The sequence below is a fragment of the Sturnira hondurensis genome, unplaced genomic scaffold, assembly GCF_014824575.4.
Source record: "Sturnira hondurensis isolate 20B ecotype Veracruz unplaced genomic scaffold, ASM1482457v3 Scaffold0006413, whole genome shotgun sequence".
NCBI lineage: Eukaryota > Metazoa > Chordata > Mammalia > Chiroptera > Phyllostomidae > Sturnira > Sturnira hondurensis.
The window spans coordinates 21,301,374-21,321,211 of NW_028079044.1; the positions used below are offsets into that span (position 1 = coordinate 21,301,374).

General features: G+C 37.2%; 1 protein-coding gene across 7 annotated transcripts in view; it reads left to right on the forward strand.

The window, feature by feature from the left end:
* The window catches only part of ALMS1 (ALMS1 centrosome and basal body associated protein), a 203,738-nt gene that overhangs the window by 150,560 nt on the left and 33,340 nt on the right, over positions 1 to 19,838 (forward strand). For 6 of the 7 annotated variants that reach the window (XM_037048203.1, XM_037048204.1, XM_037048205.1 and 3 more), the window contains one exon: positions 16,460 to 17,610. The exons of the other annotated variant lie outside the window; for it this stretch is intronic. In XM_037048203.1, coding sequence (XP_036904098.1) covers positions 16,460 to 17,610 — 1,151 coding nt within the window. The remainder of the gene's footprint in view (positions 1 to 16,459; positions 17,611 to 19,838) is intronic. 7 annotated transcript variants of the gene reach the window in all.

The window sequence follows — 19,838 nt, forward strand, 5'->3', positions numbered from 1 at the left end:
TTCTCACAATTTTCTGGATACAAAATGGTGATATCTGTGAATATAATTTCACTTCTTCCTTTGAAATCCACATGCCTCACCCCAACGCCAGCTGCTGTTGCTAATACCTCAAGTACAGCGTTAAATAGAATTAGTAAGAGAAGACATCCTTGTATGTTCCTGTCAAGGGGTCAGGCATTCAAGTCTAGTATAATTTTATCTGTGTGTTTTTCATGGATGCCCTTTATCGGATTGAGGAAGTTGCCTCTACTGCTAGTTTTGTTAATGTTTTTATCAGGAAAGTGGATTTTGTCAGATACTTTTTCTGTGTCTTTCAGATTGTCAAGTTTTATTTCATTTTTTTAATTTATTCTTAATTGAATTTTGGGGGGTAACATTGGTTAATAAAATTATATAGGTTTCAGGGATATAATTCTATAATATCTCATCTGTATATTTTATAGTGTTAAACCAAACTTGAATTCATGGGGTGAGTCACACTTGGTCATGTTATATATTTCTTTTTATATGTTGCTAGATTTCATTTGCTTATATTTTGATGAGGATTTTTGTGTCTGTATTCATAAAAATGTCCGTTTGTCATTTCCTTGTGATGTCTTTACTGAGTTTTATTATCAGGGTAGTACTGAACTCCTAAAATGAATTGGGAAAGTTATTATTCTTTAAATGTTTGCTATAATTCAGGGGTGAAACCATCTGGGCCTGGACTTATTTTGTAGGTAATTTTTTAAATTACTAATTCAGACCCTTCACTTGCTTTAGGCCTGTTCAGATAATCTATTACTTCTTGAGTCGTTTTCAATAGTTTGTGGCTTTCTAGCAATGAGTTGTGTTCATTTCATCTAAATTATCTAGTTTATAGTATTCCTTAATAATCTTTTTGTTTCAGTAAATAAAATTTATTTATTGGTAATAATGTTCCTTCTTTCATTTTGGACATGAGTCTTCTCATTTTTTTCTTAGTCAATCTAAGTAAAAGTTTGTTGATTTTTTAAAAGTATTTCAGAGAACTAGCCTTTGTTTTCAATAATTCTCTTTTTTAAATTCTCTATTTCATTAATTTTTGCCTTAATTTTTATGATTTCCTTCCTTCTGCTTGCTTTAGGTTTAATATGATTTTTCCCAATGTCTTCGTATGGAAGTTTAGGCTTTTTCATTTCATCTTTTGTCTTTCTTGATATGGGCATTTACGGCTACAGATTTCTCTTTTAGCTTTAGCTTCATCCCCTAACTTTATTGGCATTTACTAAAAAGTATTTTCTGGTTTCTCTTTTGATGTATTCTTAACTCATAGGTTATTTAAGAATGTTTTGTTTAATTTCCACATATCTGAGGTACACAAATTTGATTCTCTTGATTTCTAATTGCATTCTGTTGTAGTTGGAGAGTGTACTTTGTATTATTTCTATCCTTTTAAGTTTATTCTCTTGCCTGATTGCTCTGGCTAGGACTTGCAGATCTATGTTGAATACAAATGGGGAGAGTAGGCATCCTTGTCTTATTTCTGAGTTTAGAGGAAAAACTTATGGTTTTTCACCACTGAGTATGTTATTAGCTAAGGTTTTGTCATATTTGGACTTTATTGTGTTGAATGCTTTCCTTCCATACCCATTTTATTAAGTATTTTAATCATAAAGGGATGTTGTAGCTTACCAAATGCTTTTCCTATAACTACTGATAAGATCATGTGATTTTTAACCTTTATTTTGTTAATGTGCTGTATTATACTGATTGATTTATATATCATGAATCATATTTTTTCACCTGGAATGAACGTCACTTAATTCTGATACATGCACATTCCAGTCCACTCTCCTTGGCTGCCAGGTTACATTGATGTTGTGGAAACCATTCTCATTATATTAACACAGCAAACCTTCAAAAAGGTTTGAAGGTTTAATATATAAACCTTCAGTTATATATTAACTGGACTATATAAATCATACTAGTCAACACCAAACAAACAGTCCAATTAAAAAATGAGCAGAGGACTTCAACAAGATACCTCTCCTAAAAAGACATACCCACTGCCAACAGATACCATATTTTGCCATATGTAACGCACACTTTTTTGCCCAAATTTTTGAAAGAAAAATAAAGATACACAATATACATAGGTGGTACTGGTACATAAAGTTTCTTGTACATTGTATCTGTTCTTCTGTTTTGTAATTATTTGTTACATAAAATTTCTTGTACCAAAATATGTTAAAAATAAATGCTAGAGTTCCGGCCAAAATGGAGGTGTAGGTAGAAACCTGTTGCTTCCTCGCACAACCAAAAGAAGGATAACAGCCAATTTCAAATCAATAAGCAACCAAAATCGCCAGAAAATCAAACTGCATGGAACTCTGGCAACCAAGGAATTAAAGAAAAAATTCAACCAGACCCGTAAGGCATACTGCATGGGCTGACTCAGAAAAACCTCAGCGAGGCTGGGGAGGGGGGTTGGCGGGTAGGGCTGACTGCCAGGCTCAGCAGAGCTGCTCAGGAGGGACTGACTTAAGGGGAAAACTGAGACTCAGATCTATGGGCTGAGGCTGCGGTTGTCCAAGTGAGAGATACTTCCAGTCTGATACAAGAGTCTGTTGGAAAGTGGGCTGGAGACCAGCAGGGGAGCTGCACTGTTCCCTCTCTGGCCCCTCCACCACAAGCAGCACTGCAGCACAGAAAAGGGGTTGCCCTGACTGGGTGAATACCTAAGGCCCCACCCCCGTACCAACTTATCAGCTGTGCCAAGACAAAGAAATGGGGCCAAATGAAAGAACACAGCAAACCTTCAAAAAGAGAGCTATGCAATGAGAAGATAGACAGCCTATCTGATGAAGAATTTAAAGCCCTGGTCATCAAAGTACTCACAGAACTGATTGAGAGCTTGGTCGAAAAATGAAAGATACCCAAAATGAAATGGACCAAAATATTCAGGGAACCAACAGTGACAGGAAGGACACCAGGACTCAAAGCAACGATTTGGAACAGAAAGAAGAAATACACATCCAACTGGATCAGAAGGAAGAGACAATAATCCAAAAAAATGAAGAGAGGCTGAGGATTCTCTGGGATAACCTGAAACGTTCCAATATTCGAATTACAGGGGTGCCAGAAGGAGAAGAGCAGCAACAAGAAATTGAAAACTTATTTGAACAAATAACAAAGGAAAACTTCCCCAATCTGGCAAAGGAAATAGACTTCCAGAAAGTCAGGAAGCCCAGAGAGTCCCAAAGGAGTTGTAGCCAAAGAGGAACACACCAAGGCACATCATCATTAAGTTACCCAAGATTAAAGACAAAGAGAAAATCCTAAAAGCAGCAAGAGATAAGGAGACAGTTACCTACAACAGAGTTCTCATGAGGCTATCGGCTGATTTCTCAAAAGACATCTTGCAGGCAAGGAGGGGTTGGAAAGAAGTATTTGAAGTCATGAAAGGCAAGGACCTACAGCCAAGATTGCTCTATCCAGCAAAGCTTTCATTTAGAATGGAAGGACAGATAAAGTGCTTCCAAGATAAGGTGAAGTTAAAGGAGTTCATCATCACCAAGCCCTTATTATATGAAATGTTAAAGGTACTTATCTAAGAAAAAGAAGATAAAAAATATGGAGAGTAAATGACAACTAACTCACAACTATCAACAAAGGAACCTAAAAGAAAAACAGCAAAAACTAAGCAAACCACCAGAACAGGAATAGAACCAGAGAAATGGACATCACACAGAGGGAGTTGAGTGGGCAGGGAGGGGACAGGGAATGGGAGAGAAAGGTACAGGGAAGAAGAAGCATAATCAGTAGGTATAAAATAGATGGGGAGAGATAAAAATGGTATAGGAAGCAGAGGACTCAAAGAACATATATATAACCCATGGACATGAAATAAGGTGGGGGGTACTGCTGGAGGATTGGGGGGTGGGGTGGAGGGGGGATAAAAAGAAAAAATTCAGAAAACTGTAATAGCATAATTAATAACAAATACTTAAAAATGCTAAAACTCCTTTGTAATACAAAGAACAAGTACCTAAATACAAATAAATAAATAATTGAATTTAGAAATTAAAATGAAAAACTCTTTTTTCTGAAAGCTTGTGGCAAAAACTTGGGTGCATGTTATACACAGCAAAATACAGTCTATGAAAAGATGTTCAACTTCACTAGCTCTTAGGGAAATGCAAATCAAAACTACAATGATATACCACCTCACACCTGTTAGAATGACTATTATCAACAACACAGGTAATAGACAAGGGATTTTGGAGAAAAAAAGTACCCTCATTCACTGCTGGTTGAAATGTAAACTGGTACAGCCACTATAGAAAATAGTCTGGTGGTTTCCTAAATAATTAGGAATAGAGTTACTATATGACCCAGCAATCCCTCTTCTGCGTACTTATTTTAAAATCTCAAGAACATTTATTTGCACAGATATATGTACCCCTATGTTCATTGAAGTATTTACAGTAGCCAAGACATGGGAGGCAACCAAAGTGTCCTTTGATAGAGGACTGTTTAAAGAAGATATGGTACATATACACTAAGGAATATGACTCAGCCATAAAAAAGATGAAGTACTAACATGGGTGGACCTTGTGAATATTATGCTAAAGTCAGAAAAAGCTGAGAATCAAATGATTTCACTCATGTGGGATATGGAACTGAAAGCCAGAGACTCAGACAACAGTATGGTGCTTCCCAGATGGACGTGGGTCGGGCAAGTAGTAAAGGTAAAGGGGGCCAAATAAATGGTGTTAGATGATTTGTCTTTGTGTGGTGGGCACACAATGCAGTATACAGATCACGTATCATAGAAATGTGCACTTGAGAGCTATATGATCTTATCAACCAATGTCACCCCAATAAATTTAATTTAAAAAAGGAGAAAAAAGTTTTTTGAAGTTCCTTCTAGCAGATGGTGTTTCCTGGCAATTAGTTCATATGCACTTTAGAAGAATGCAGTCTTGGCTGGGTAGTTCAGTTGGTTAGAACGTTGTCCTGACATGCCAAGGTTCAGGGCACGTGCAAGAATCAACCAATGAATGCATAAATAAATGGAACAACAAAATGATGTTGCTCTCTCTAGTTCCCGCTCCCTCCTTCCTTCCCTCCCTCCATCCCTCCCTCACTTTCTCTAAAAAGACAGATTAAAAAGAAAAAGAAGTATGTGCATTTTCCTGTTGTTGGGTAGAATGTTTTACATAGATGTCTATTGGGTCTCTTTGGTTTACAGTTATTCAGGACTTCAGTTACCCACTGTCTTGTCATTCTGTCTATTTTTTCAAAATGGAGTATTGAAGTCTTCAAGTTTTATTTGCCATTTCTTTCTTTACTGTCATTTTCAGCTTTATTTATTTTGATTCCCTATTATCAAATAGTTAGATATTTGATTATAATTCTTGTATTTTCCTCACAAAGAAATCATATCATTATGAAATACTTCCTTTTATCTGTCATAACGTTTATTTTAGAGTGTTTTTTTCTATTTATGTAGCCTAGAGCTTTCTCATGGTTGCTGTTTGCACAATATGTTTTTCCATCCCTGTATTTCAATTTGTTTGTATCTTTGATTCCAAAGGATGTCTCTTGTAGACCGCTTATAGTTGAACCATGATTTTTAAAACCAATCTGACAGTCTTTTCCTTGTGGTTGAATTTCACATTTAATTCATTCACATTTGATGTTATTGTTGATATTAGTTAGAATTATATCTGCTGTTTTACTTTGTTTTCTGTGTATCTACTTCTGGCAGTATGGTGAATTAGATATCCTGAAAAACCTTCTTGAAGAAAAATAACTAGAATGCTGGATAAAAATATCAAAACTCTTTTTAAACTCATCACAGAGTTCACATGACCATAAAGCATCTTCAGGTCCGAAAAATAGAGTGAAAGGAAGAACCTCCTGAAGCGTAATTAAGACTAAAGCAGTTTGTCACTGTAAGGGTTTCAGCTGAGGTCTGTAGATCTGGGATTTACATTTGACGCCTACATGAAGTTGGGGACAAAATATAAAACTTAAGGCATACCAAAAGTGAAAAATGTTAAAGAACACTCCTGCTTAAAGCCGGACTTCCAGTAGGCTGCAGTCAAAGTATAAACATAAAAGGAATACATCCATGCAAAAAAAGAAATCAAGGAAACTTACCTGTCTCAACCTTGGTAATGAGTTTGGGAAGTAAGACAGCAGCAAATTTATACTGAGAATTTGTAACCACAAACCAGCTTTTTTTTTCTTTTGTAAATTTTTTAAAATATATTTTATTGATTATGCCATTACAGTTGTTCTAATTCCCCCCACGTTCCCCTCCACCCTGCACACCCCCTCCCCCACCATTCCCCCCCCTTTAGTTTTGTCCATATGTCTCAAGTTCTTTAGATTCTATATTTCCCATATTATTCTTGCCCTCCCCCCTGCCTATTTTCTACCTACCATCTATGCTACTTATTCTCTGTACCTTCTCCTCCCTTCTCCTCCTCCTCCTACTCCCCTGTTGCTAACCCTTCATGTGATCTCCATTTCTATGGTTCCACTCCTGATCTAGCTGTCCTCTTGGTTTGCTTTTGTTTTAGGTGTAGTTGTTAATAACTGTGAGTTTGCTGTCCTTTCACTGTTCATATTTTTTATCTTCCTTTTCTTAGATAAGTCCCTTTAACATTTTATACAATAAGGGCTTGGTGATGATGAACTCCTTGAATTTGATCTTATCTGAGAAGCACTTTATCTGTCCTTCCATTCTAAATGAAAGCTTTGCTGGATAGAGCAATCTTGGATGTAGGTCTTTGGATTTCATGACTTGGAATACTTCTTTCCAGCCCCTTCTTGCCTGTAAATCTCTTTTGAGAAATCTGCTAACAGTCTGATGGGAACTCCTTTGTAGGTTACTGCCTCTTTCTCTCTTGCTATTTCTAGGATTCTCTCCTTCGTTTTCATCTTGGGTAACTTAATGATGATGTGCCTTGATGTGTACCTCCTTGGGTCCAACTTCTTTGGGACTCTCTGAGCTTCCTGGATTTCCTGGAAGTCTATTTCCTTTGCCAGACTGGAGAAGTTCTCCTTTATTATTTGTTCAAATACGTTTTCCACTTGTCGCGCTTCCTCTTTCCCTTCTGGTACCCCTATAATTCGGATGTTGGAACATTTAAAGATGTCCTGGAGGTTCCTAAGCCTCTCCTCATTGTTTTGAATTCTTGTTTCTTTTTTTTTGTTCTGGTTTAATGTTTCTTTCTTCCTTCTGGTTCACTCCATTGGTTTGAGTCCCAGTTTCCTTCCCATCACTATTGGTTTCCTGTGCATTTCCCTTCATTGCACTTAGTTTAGCCTTCATTTGTTCCTCTAATTTGTGACTGAAATCAACCAGTTCTGTTAGCATCCTGATCACCAGTGTTTTGAACTGTGCATCTGATAGATTGGCTGTTTGTTGGTTGCTTAGAAGTATTGGCTCTGGGGCTTTGAGCTGTTCTTCTTGAGCCATAATGTTTTGGTCTGTTTGTTCCTGTTAGGTATGAGGTGCAGAGCCTTAGGTGTTCACCAGGGCAGGGCAACCCAGTCACTGGGTTGTGACGCTGTATGTGGGGGCGGGGTCAGAGAGGGGCAATGGTGCTTGTTCCACACTCTCTCTCGGATTTTGGTCCCCTCTGCTGTTTCCCACAAGCAAATTGGGCCCTTCTGGTGCTGGTTCCCAGGTGGGTGGGTTTGTGTACGTTCTAGAACCCTGTGGGTCTCTCCAACAAACTCTCTGTGAGCATGGGAGCTTCTCCCGGCACCTCTACCCCCAAAAGTTTTTCCAATTGGTGCTTTCAGGCTTTAATTCCTGGCGCTGGGGCCCTGGTTTGCACAGTCTATCTCACTGCTCATTTCTTTCACTGGTTTATCTGCATGCGAATGTGTGACCATGGTCAGCCAGCTGCCTTGTACCCTCACTGGATCTGCCTGTTGCCACCCCTCACCTGGGATCTGCCAACTGCCTCCTGCGCATCTGGGTTGGTCCGGCTGTTTTTTCCTGCCCTGATCCCCACCCCCCAACCCCCATTCTGCCAACCGCTGACTTCGCCCCTCTTACCAGTCTGGCTGAATGGTTCGTTGTTGTCAGACTTCCATACAGTTCAATTTTCTGTCAGTTTGGCTGTGTTTTTTGTTACTAAAACTTTGTTGTCTTTAAACTTGGTTGTACGAGGAGGCCCAGTGTTTCCACCTACACCTCCATCTTGGATGGAAGTCCCAGATCCCAAGGAAAGTTAATCTTTACAGTGCAGATCTCTATAGACATCATTTTAACCAAGTAATCAAAAGTTAACATTACCAATAATGGGACAAATTGAAATTAAGTAGTTTAAGATTTGATGCACCTAGAAGGACACATTACTCATATAGAATTTTTTGTTAAAATATGTAACAGTTGAGTCTAATCAAAATGAAACTCAGACAAACTCAAATTGAAGGACTTTACACAAATACTGATCTGTCCTCTTCAAACTATGTTAGTGTCACCAAGGACAAAAGTTGAGGAACTCTTGTGGAATAAAGGAGACTAAAGAGACAGGGTAGCTAAAAATGCAGTCATGATCCTAGATTGGGCTCTAGTGCATGGAGAAAAATTGCTATAAATGATGATTTTGGAAAAATTTCTGTAATTTGACCATAGATTACACAATATCTTATCAGTGTTAAATTAAATGTATTTGATAAATATACCATGATATGTAAAATAAATATCTTTCTTGTTAGGATATATATACACTGTAGTATCTGGAGCTGAAAGGACATGAGCTCTATAACTTACTCCCTAGTGGCTCAGATAAAATATTAATAACATGTTTATAATAGGTTGTGAAAGACAGATATAAAGCCAGTATAGCAAAATGCTAATTAACAATTTGTGAGTCTAAGAGAAGTATATGGAAGCTTATTCTACTGTTTTTGGAAATTTTGGGGAGAGTTGAAAATTTTTTTAAAAAATAAAATGTTTAAAGAATATATGAGATTTACCAGAGTCTGAAACAGATAATGGTTGTGGTGTAGGGTTTGGCTTTACAAGGCATTAAAATGAATTACATAGTGACAATAGTTAACAGGTTGCTTTTGGTGCAAGAGACTGAGTGATATACATCAATGGAAATAAATATAATGAGGATTTATTCTGTGGTAAAGGAGCCATTTCAGATGAGTATGGAAAAGTTAGATTATTCAATACATTCTGCTGAGATAGTTAAGCTAGTTATTTGGAATTGGGGTACAGATTTAAGTTGTAGCCCTGTCTTGCTACTGTTACCATATTTTGTATCTTCAAGATCTAACTGAAAAAGAGATCACAAAAGTTCTATATGAAGGCAGGGTTATTATTACTTTGTTTATAAAGCGAGGTGACAAAATCTAGAAGACATAATGGCAAAGATTTGATAAATTTGGCTACATACTAAAATTTCACTTTCTGCCTAGTGGAAAATAACCAAATGCAAAGTCAACTGAAAATAAAAAATGGCAAGACAATTTTAAATTTATAAACCTGAGAAAAAAGGGCTAATTTCCTTAGTATGCAAAGAGCTTCTTATAAACCAAAGACAATCTAGTAGAAAGATGTAGAATGTGAACAGGAATTTTATTATAGAAGAAACAAATAGCAAAGATATGAAACAATACTTAACCTTTTTAATAATCAAAGGGATATACTAAAACTATAGATTTCTTTAAAAGCCTATTAGAGTAACACAGATAAAAAGATTTGATTATCCTCAGTATTGAGTGTATGGGGAAACATCCATACACTTTGACAATACTGTTGTTAGAAATGCAAATTTGTCACAACATATGTTGAGTGATAAGGGCAATTTGGCAATACCAAACTGTTAAGGCTTTGTTTTTAACATTTGTTGAGTCCTGGAGTGTCTGGTGGTTCAATAAAAGATCAGAAGGGAAATCAGAAGTTTATTACTCACAGATCTTATAGAAGGTACGCAGGAAGTCAAGGCCTGGTGAAGATAGAGCGGCAGGATCTGGGGCACATGCCTCCACTGGGGTCTGCAGGTACAGTGTATGAATAAATACTGTGTAAGTGCAGCCACCCAGTATTGGGTCTGTGACTTTATTTCATTTAACATAATGTCCTAAAGATTCATTCATATGTCACATATTACAGAATTTTCTTCTTTTTATGTATATGCCACATTTTCTTTATTTATTTAGCTGTCAATAGATACTTAGGTTGTTTTCACATCTTGGCTATTATGAATAGTGTAACAGTGAACATATGGGTACTAATATCTCTAGAGTTCCTAATTTCAATTATTTTAGATAAATACCCATAACTAGGATCACAGGATCATTTATGGTAGTTCTATTATCACTAACACTTTTTTTGTTTGGTTTTATTTTGTTTTTTAAAGTATATTTTATTGATTATGCTATACAGTTTTCCCAATTTTTCCCCCTTTATCCATCCTCTACCCTCCAACCCTCTAGCTTTCCCCCGCCCTTACTTCAGGGCCATGGATTGTACATATAAGTTTTGAGTTCTCTGTTTCCTATACCATTTTTGACCTCTCCCCATCTGTTTAATCTCTACCAGTTATGCTTCTTCCCTGAAACATTTTCCCTTCATTCCTCCTTTCCCCCTCCCCACTGATAACCTTCCATGTGATGTCCATTTCTCTGGTTCTGTTTCTGTTTTGGTGGTTTGCTTAGTTTTTGTTTTTGTTGTTTTTCTTTTTTTTTTTTAGGTTCCTTTGTTGATAGTTGTGAGTTAGTTGTCATTTTAATCTCCATATTTTTTATCTTCTTTTTCTTAGATAAGTACCTTTAACATTTCATATAATAAGGGCTTGGTGATGATGAACTCCTTTAACTTCACCTTATCTTGGAAGCACTTTATCTGTCCTTCCATTCTAAATGAAAGCTTTGCTGGATAGAGTCATCTTGGATATGGTCCTTGCCTTTCATGACTTCAAATACTTCTTTCCAACCCCTCCTTGCCTGCAAGATGTCTTTTGAGAAATCAGCCAATAGCCTCATGAGAACTCCGTTGTAGGTAACTGTCTCCTTATCTCTTGCTGCTTTTAGGATTTTCTCTTTGTCTTTAATCTTGGGTAACTTAATGATGATGTGCCTTGGTGTGTTCCTCTTTGGCTACAACTCCTTTGGGACTCTCTGGGCTTCCTGACTTTCTGGAAGTCTATTTCCTTTGCCAGATTGGGGAAGTTTTCCTTTGTTATTTGTTCAAATAAGTTTTCAATTTCTTGTTGCTGCTCTTCTCCTTCTGGCACCCCTGTAATTCGAATATTGGAACGTTTCAGGTTATCCCAGAGAATCCTCAGCCTCTCTTCATTTTTTTGGATTATTGTCTCTTCCTTCTGATCCAGTTGGATGTGTATTTCTTCTTTCTGTTCCAAATCGTTGCTTTGAGTCCTGGTGTCCTTCCTGTCACTGTTGGTTCCCTGAATATTTTGGTCCATTTCATTTTGGGTATCTTTCATTTTTCGACCAAGCTCTCAATCAGTTCTGTGAGTACTTTGATGACCAGGGCTTTAAATTCTTCATCAGATAGGCTGTCTATCTTCTCATTGCATAGCTCTCTTTTTGAAGGTTTGCTGTGTTCTTTCATTTTGGCCCCATTTCTTTGTCTTGGCACAGCTGATAAGTTGGTACGGGGGTGGGGCCTTAGGTATTCACCCAGTCAGGGCAACCCCTTTTCTGTGCTGCAGTGCTGCTTGTGGTGGAGGGGCCAGAGAGGGAACAGTGCAGCTCCCCTGCTGGTCTCTAGCCCACTTTTCAACTCTTTTGTGAGACTGGGAGTTTTCTCCCACTGCGGCAATTGCCGTAGTCCACCGTCAACTCTGGGTGTCAGTTTCACTTTCAGCCAGCTCCCACTAGAAGCCTGCCGCCTCCCTGAGCCAACCCCACCTGCATGGTCCGCTGCCTCAACACGGTTTTTCTGTGCTGTCTTGGCCTGCCAGGTCCGCCACCTTACCTGTCTGATGGTTCTGGTTGATTTTTTCTTTAATTCCTTAACTGTTGGAGTTCCATGCAGTTTGATTTTTTGGTGCTTCTGGTTGCTTATTGATTTGAAATTGGCTGTTATCCTCCTTTTGGTTGTATAAGGAGGCAAAGGTTTTCTACCTATGCCTCCATCTTGGCCAGAACTTCTTGTTTTGTTTTATAATAGTCATTGAGATGGGTGTGAGAGGATACCTCATTGAGATTTTGATTTGTATTTTCCTGAAGATTAGTGATGTTAATCATTTTTTATCCACCTGTTGGCCATTTGTATGTCTTTCTTGGAGAAGTGTCTATTCAAGTCCTTTGTTCATTTTAAAATCAGATTATTATTTTACTTTTGTTGTAGAAATAACCTGTATGTTGTGGAGATTAACACTTTATTATAGATATATGGTATGTAAATATTTCCTGAATCCATAGGTTGCCTTTTAACTTTGTCAATTGTTTCCTTTGCTCTATAGAAGTTTTTTACTTATATACAATCACACCTGTGGGGGACTGTTTTGTGGGCTTGCTGTTTATTTGTTTGTTTGTTTTTTGTCACTTATGCTTTAATATCATGTTCATGAAATCATTCCCAAAACCAATGTCATGAAGCTTTTTGCCCTTTATTTTTTTTAGGAGTTTCACAGTTTCAGGTTTTATATTGAGGTCTTTAATCCATTCTGAGTTAATTTTTGTGTGTGGTGCAGAGGAAGCGTCCATTTCATTCTTTTGCATGTAGATACCCAGTTTTCCAACACTATTTGTTGAAAAGATTATTCTTTCCTCACTGTATTCTAGGCACCCTTGTCAAAGCTCAATTAACTGTAAGTGTGTGGATATGTTTCTAGGCTCTGTTCTGCTTCATTGGTCCCAAATGTTTCCTATCTTGTTTTCCTCTATTCCTTCTACTTATATATTGTGTAAACCACACAAACTGAATGTTTATACTCACTTGCTCAGTGCTTCCCCACTTGCCTCATGATACTTGATGCAGTAGGCAGGAAAGGCCAATGATGATCAAAAAGTAGAATGAATGGAGCCCTGGCTGGCGTAGCTCAGTGGATTGAGCGCGGGCCTGTGAACCACACGATCGCGGTTCAATTCCCAGTCAGGGCACATGCCTGGGTTGCAGGCCAGTTCCTTGCAGGCTAACTACCAGCAGGGACGCACAAAAGGCAACCATACATTGATGTTTCTCTCCCTCTCCCCTTCCCCTCTAAAGATAAATAAATAAAATCTTTAAAAAAAAAAGTAGAATGAATGATACATGGTAAGGTAGAAAAGTTATATAATACCTGTATGCCTTGTTAAGGAGTTTGGATTTTGTTCTAATTGTAAGCGAAAGTCATTGAGACTTGCTAAATAGAAAACGACAAGTTAATTTACATTTTTAGAAGATTACTCTGTCTACTCTTTGAAGAAGACATTGGAAGAAGACAGCAATGGGCAGGAGGTCTATTAGAGACATGCAGTATTGTAGGAGGAAATGGAGAGAAGTGGACAGATTTATGATTATTTAGTCAAAATTAATGGCAAGAATAGAAAGTCTCAAGAATAACTTCCAGATGTCATTTCAGGTTTGAGTGATGGATGGGCCATTTGCACAGATGTAAATTGAGAGAGGTATTATTTTAGAGGCTAGAAGAGAGTTCAGTTAGGGACTTTTGAAATTTGAGACAGCTGTGAGATCCAAGAGGGTATATCAAGTATGTAGTTGAATATGAGTCTAGAGCTCTAAGGAAAAGTCATATTTTGAAATGCAGATTTGAGAGTAGTTAACATTATAAAGGTGGTACTAAAAGCCACAGGGAAAGATGAGATTACCTAGAAAGAGATTACAGAATACAAACATACATTAACTGGAATTGGCTACATGTGGAGGTCATTGATCATTTAGTAAGAGTAGTTTTAGTTCAGTGCTATCATTATAGTCTGATCAGAAGAGTGAATTGGAGTAGGGAAAAAGGTAAAATGAAAAATTGTATTTTCCACTTTACAAAGATGACTGTAAAGAGGAGCAAAGAATGGACCAGTCTCTGAAAGAAGATAGGAGCATCTTCTAGATTCATGGTATACTAAATGATGCTTTCAAGGTATTGGAAATGATCCAGTAAAGAAAAAGAACCTGAAGGGTGAAATATAATAAGGGTCGGAACCAAGATCTTGAAAGGAAAATGAGTTGGACTCCAGTGGAGGGGCTTACCTTGAAAAGAAGAAGGGATAATTCTGCTGTTGCATCTGAAGAGGTTGTAACTGTAGGAGGGTTGGTAGAAGGTAGCCTAGTTTTGACTGCATGATCTGTCTGCCCACAGATACTCTTTACTTGCTGTCCCTTTTCTGTTTTCTTCTAGGAGTTGTTTATTTGTTTGTTTGTGGGGTTTTTTTTCAGATCTTACATTTAAGTCTTTGATAGATTTGGGGTTGGTTTTTTTGAATGGTGAGAGAGAGTGATCCAGTTTCATTTGTTTTCAATGTGGCTGTCCAGTTTCCCCAGAACCATTTATTGAACATACTATCCCCATTGTGTATTCTTGACTCTTTGGTCATAAATTAATTGATCTTATATGCTTGGTTTTATTTCTGGGGTATCTGTTCTGTTCCATTGATCTGTCTGGTTTTAAGCAACTGCCATACTGTTTTGATTACTATACCTTTGTAGTATAGTTTGTGAACAGGAAGCATGATGCCTCCAGCTTTGTTCTTTTTTCTGAAGTTTGTGTTGATATTTAGTCTTTTGTGGTTCCATACCAATGTTAGGATTGTTTGTTCTAATTCTATGAATAAAATTCCATTGGAATTTTGATAGAGATTACACTGAATCTGGAGATTGCTTTCAGTAGTATGGTCATTTTAACAATATTCTTTGATCCATGAATACAGGATAGGATAACTTTTCATTTCTTTTTGCCCTCCCCAACTTCTTTGATCAATGTCTTAAAGTTTCCAGTGTACAGATCTTTTACTCCTTGGTTAAATTTATTCCTAGGTATTTTATTTTTTTTGATGCAATTGAAAATGGAATCGTTTTCTTAATTTCTGATAATTTGTTGTTAATGTCTACAAACAACTGATATTATATATTAATCTTATATTCTTTAGCTTTACTGAACTCATTCATTAGTTCCAACATTATTATCAGTGTATGTTTGCCTCTTGTGGGTTCCCTGCTGAGAACTGGCCTGCAACCCAGGCATGTGCCTTGACTGGGAATCGAACTGCAATCCTTTGGTTCACAGGCCCGCGCTCAATCCACTGAGCTACACCAGCCAGGGCTGATTTTTATTCTTCATTTTATTAATGTACTATATCACAATAACTGATTTTCAAACATTGAACCATCTTTGCATCCCTGGAATAAATTCCACTTGATCATGACCTTTTTAATATTTTATTGAAGTTGGTTTGCATCTCTGTTCATCGGGGATATTGGCTAGTAATTTTCTTGTAATGTCCTTTTCTGGGTAATTCTGGCCTTGTAAAATGAGTTTGAAATTATTCCGTCCTTTTCTGTTTTTTGGAAGAGTTTGGGAAGGTTCTATATTAATTTTTCTTAAAATGTTTTGTAGAATTCACCAGTAAAGCCATCTGGTCCTGGGCTTTTGTTCATTGGAAAGTTTGATTGTATTTTTATACTTCTGACATAAAAGCAGATTTCATGTGCTTTACTATATTCTGGAGAAATAGCCTTAGGGATTCCCAAAGTATTTAATGAAAACCCTAGTTGCCAATAATCTATAGTTTAAGTGAAAAGGATCCCGTAGTTACAAGTGTTACTTTGTTGCATGTATATGTCTTTGTTTCTCAAAAAATGTACATATGTATCCTACATCCCTATTTACAATTAGGGTTTATTATTGTAAGATGTTATTACATCTAAAAAATGCCCATTTTGATGTAGAATAGTAACTGTCAAAAAGTGAATTTGGAGGATGGTAAATTTTGTGTTAGGTATATTTTACCACAATAAACAAAATTGGAGGGGAAAAAATGTAAGGATCGTTCACAGAAAGGAATTTTAAGGGGCTCTAAACATGTAGAGCTTTTCTTTTTTTATCCCACATATTAATTACTGGTGATTAAAATGAATTCTCAGGTTTCTTCACTGGAAGGAGTAACAATACCCATCACTCAGTTTTATCAACACAATTGAATGAAAAGGGAAAGAAGAAGATACAGAGCACATACTGTGATACCCCACGCATAGCAGTTAATACGAAGCAGCTGCTGTTTAGCCCAGAGGACTCTATAGTGCCTTTCTATTGGTCATACAGCCCATCTGTGGCAGAGTCCCACCCAGAATCCAGGTCTTCTGACCCGAGTCTCTTAAACGCTTACCATGCCAATCTGGTCACTAGGCATAAAATCTTTATTCAGGCAGTGAGTTTTCTGAAACTTTATATAAATTGTTGTTTCCTTTTTTTCTATAAGTGTGAATACTATTTCTAAAGGGAATTAAAATGTTTTCAAAGTCCTTTAAAATCTTTTTTTTTCTCCTTTTCAGAGTCCAGATGTCATTCAGAATTTGAAAATACTACTCATTCTGTATTCAGGTCAGCCAAGTTTTACTTTCATCATCCCGTGCACCTGCCAAGTGATCAAGACTTTTGCCATGAATCTTTAGGGGGAAGTGTTTTCATGAGGCATTCTTGGAAAGATTTCTTTCAGCATCATCCAGACAAAAAACATACTTGTCTACCTCCCTCTTCTCAAAAGGAGGAAAAGACAAAGACCAGAATAGAGAGTGTCAGTATCAATGTAAATTTGGAAAACAAGGAAGTGATGCATCCTACTAAAAGTCAGGCTAGAGATTATGCAAAGTGTGACAAACAGATTAATGATCAAAAAAAGGATCTTCAGGTCACCCCAGAGCCCACAGCTCAGCACATTACAAGTTTGAATGAACTGTGGAACAAGTATCAGGAGCGACAGAAGCAGCAGAAACCTCCAGGGTACAGTGATAGGAAAGAAGTATCCTTAGTGGAGCGACTTGATCGTTTGGCTAAACTTCTTCAGCATCCCATCACACATTCTCTTCAGCCCTTACAAAGTACACAGGGTGACAGCAGAGAGCAACAAGATGCTAAAGAATGGAGGGGTAGACAGCAACAACAGAAAAACAAGCTTCAGAAAAAGAAGCGGTATAAAAGCTTGGAGAAATGCTATAAAAACATAGGAGACCTTAAAAAAAGCAAGGTGCTCTCTACTCATCAAACTGGAGGTTCAAATCAGATTAAAATTGAACAGGTTAAATTTGATAAATATATTCTGAGAAAACAGCCAGATTTTCATTATATAAACAGCACTTCTTCAGATTCTAGGCCATCAGAGGACAGTGAGCTGCTCACAGATACTGCCACCAACATCCTTTCCACCACCACCTCTCCTGTGGAATCAGATATATTGACCCAAACAGATAAAGAAATGATTTTGCATGAGAGGAGCAGCTCTGCTTCCACCATTGACACTGCCCGACTGATCCAGGCTTTTGGCCATGAAAGAGTTTGTTTGTCACCCAGGCGAATTAAATTATACAGCAGCATCACTGACCATCAAAGGAGGTACATTGAGAAGCGGAGCAAGAACAAGAAGAAAGCATTGAGTACAAGTTATCCCCAAATGACTTCTGAACACACCAGAAGGAAACGCATCCAGGTACATGGCTACAAATTGCATCTGGCATTGTGACTTCCTTTTTCATGGACTTTTTGGTTAAGCTTTGCACACAGGTGGAAAAAAAAAGCCATTTGCCCTTTCCTCACTATATTTCTTACCAACTGGAAAAGAGTGAGAAAGTGTAGTACAGTGCTATTGTGAGTTGTCTTTCTTTTCATCGATATTCATTTACACATTACCCTTTGGCTGCTAACTGCTCCAGAATCCGCAAAGTATATTCCTGGCATGGAGGAGCTTCGAGTTTAGAATGGTCTCTATTCAGAACAATATTGCTGGGGCGGGGGGTTTGTTTTTGTTTTCTGTTTATTCATACTTCCCTGTCTTTCAGGAAATTTTGAGTTACTTTAAAACACATGCACATATACACACATAATGCAATAAGATTTTTAAAACATAAATGAAAAATTTGAATGAAAGAAAATTATGGAAGCCAGAGAGGAGTGAGCTACAACATGATTTTAAAAAATAAATAAAGAATTGTGAGTAACAGGAAGACAAGTCGATGCTAGAGGGGAGATAAATCCACCTTGTAGATATGCTTGTGAGCCACTAATTTTGCTTTCTTCTCTGCTGGTTCGTGTCCCTAGAATTTTGTAATCAATCACGTGAATCTATAATATAAAAACAAAATCTCAAAAGCATCACATATTTCTGGTACTAAAACCTCAGCGAAATTGACTCATCTGTCCTCATCTAGAAGGCACTACAGTGTAACAGTCCTCAGCAGCATCCTCACAGTAAGGCTCAGTAACTGCCTGTAAGGCTAAATGTGACCTGACTAGGGAGTTCAGTAAAGAGGTATCTCAATTGGTCAGCAGATGCAGACAACTATTTTAACCCAAGAATAAAATTTAGGGTGTCTAGAGAAGTGCTTTACAAAGAGTAATACTTGCAAAATGGTTCTTTGGAGTATAGAAAGAAAAACTTTATTTTTCTCTAAATTAAATTTTATATTTTATGTGTTTATAATATATAAGTACAGTAGTAATATGTAATTTATAAATATAGGGTGGAGCAAAGGTAAGTTTATAGTTGTGATTAACGCAAAACAGTTTATTCTTATATTATTATTTACTAATTATTATATTTTTGTGTGAACAGTAGTAAACCTACTTTTGTCCCACCCTGTAAATATCAACTTTGGTAATTGATGATCAAAAATATTTTATCAGCCCTGACTAGTGTAAGTCAGTGGATTGAGCACTAGCCTGTGAACCAAAGGGTCACCGGTTCAATTCCCAATCAGAGCACATGGCCTGGGTTGCAGGCCAGGTCCCCAGTAGGGGGCATGAGAAAGGTAACCACACTTCGATGTTTCTCTCCCTCTCTTTCTCCCTCCTTTCCTCTATGTTTAAAGATAAATAAATAAAATCTTCAAAAAAATATTTTATCAGTAGGACCCATGATCAAATAATTTAAGAGACCAATAGTCTAGAAGAAAGAAGGCAGACAATGTTCAGACAGTTTACCATAAATATTTTTTCTCATAATTGACATTTGACAGGTATTCAGTGACAGTGATTACATATATAAATAGTGCAATATGACCTTTTTATAAATAAGGAAGAATTGGGAATAGCACTGATTAAGGTTTTTTATTCCATAGAAGAGATAAGGGGAAAGGATCTGGGTAGAGGCATTTTTGTGTATGTAGGAAAATACATACACATAGCATAAAGTTTATCATTTTAACCATTTTAAAGTGTACAGTTTAGTGGCACTGAGTACATTCAGTATTTTACAACCATCACCGCTATCTGGTTCAACAACTTTTTCATCAGCCTAGTGGAAACCTCATACCCATTAAGCAGTCTCTATTCTCTTTTCCCAATAGCCCCTGAAAACCACTTGCCTACTTTCTTGTTTCTGCGAGCTTGCTTGTTCTGGTTCCTTCATATAAATGGAATCATACCATATGTGGACTGTGCATCAGGCTTCTTTTACTTTAGCTTAATGTTTTGGGGTTCATCCATGCCTAGCATTTATCAGTACTTCATTGCACGTATTCATTATATACTATGTTTTTTTATCCATTCATCCATTAATAGACATTTGGGTTGTTTCCATCTTTTGGCTGTTGGGAATAGAGCTGACATGAAGTGTACAAGTTTTCCTTTAAACACCGTAAACAGTTCTTTTGAGAATATACCGAGGAGTGGAAATACTGAGTCGTATGGTAATTATCTGTTTGGCTCATTGAGGAACTG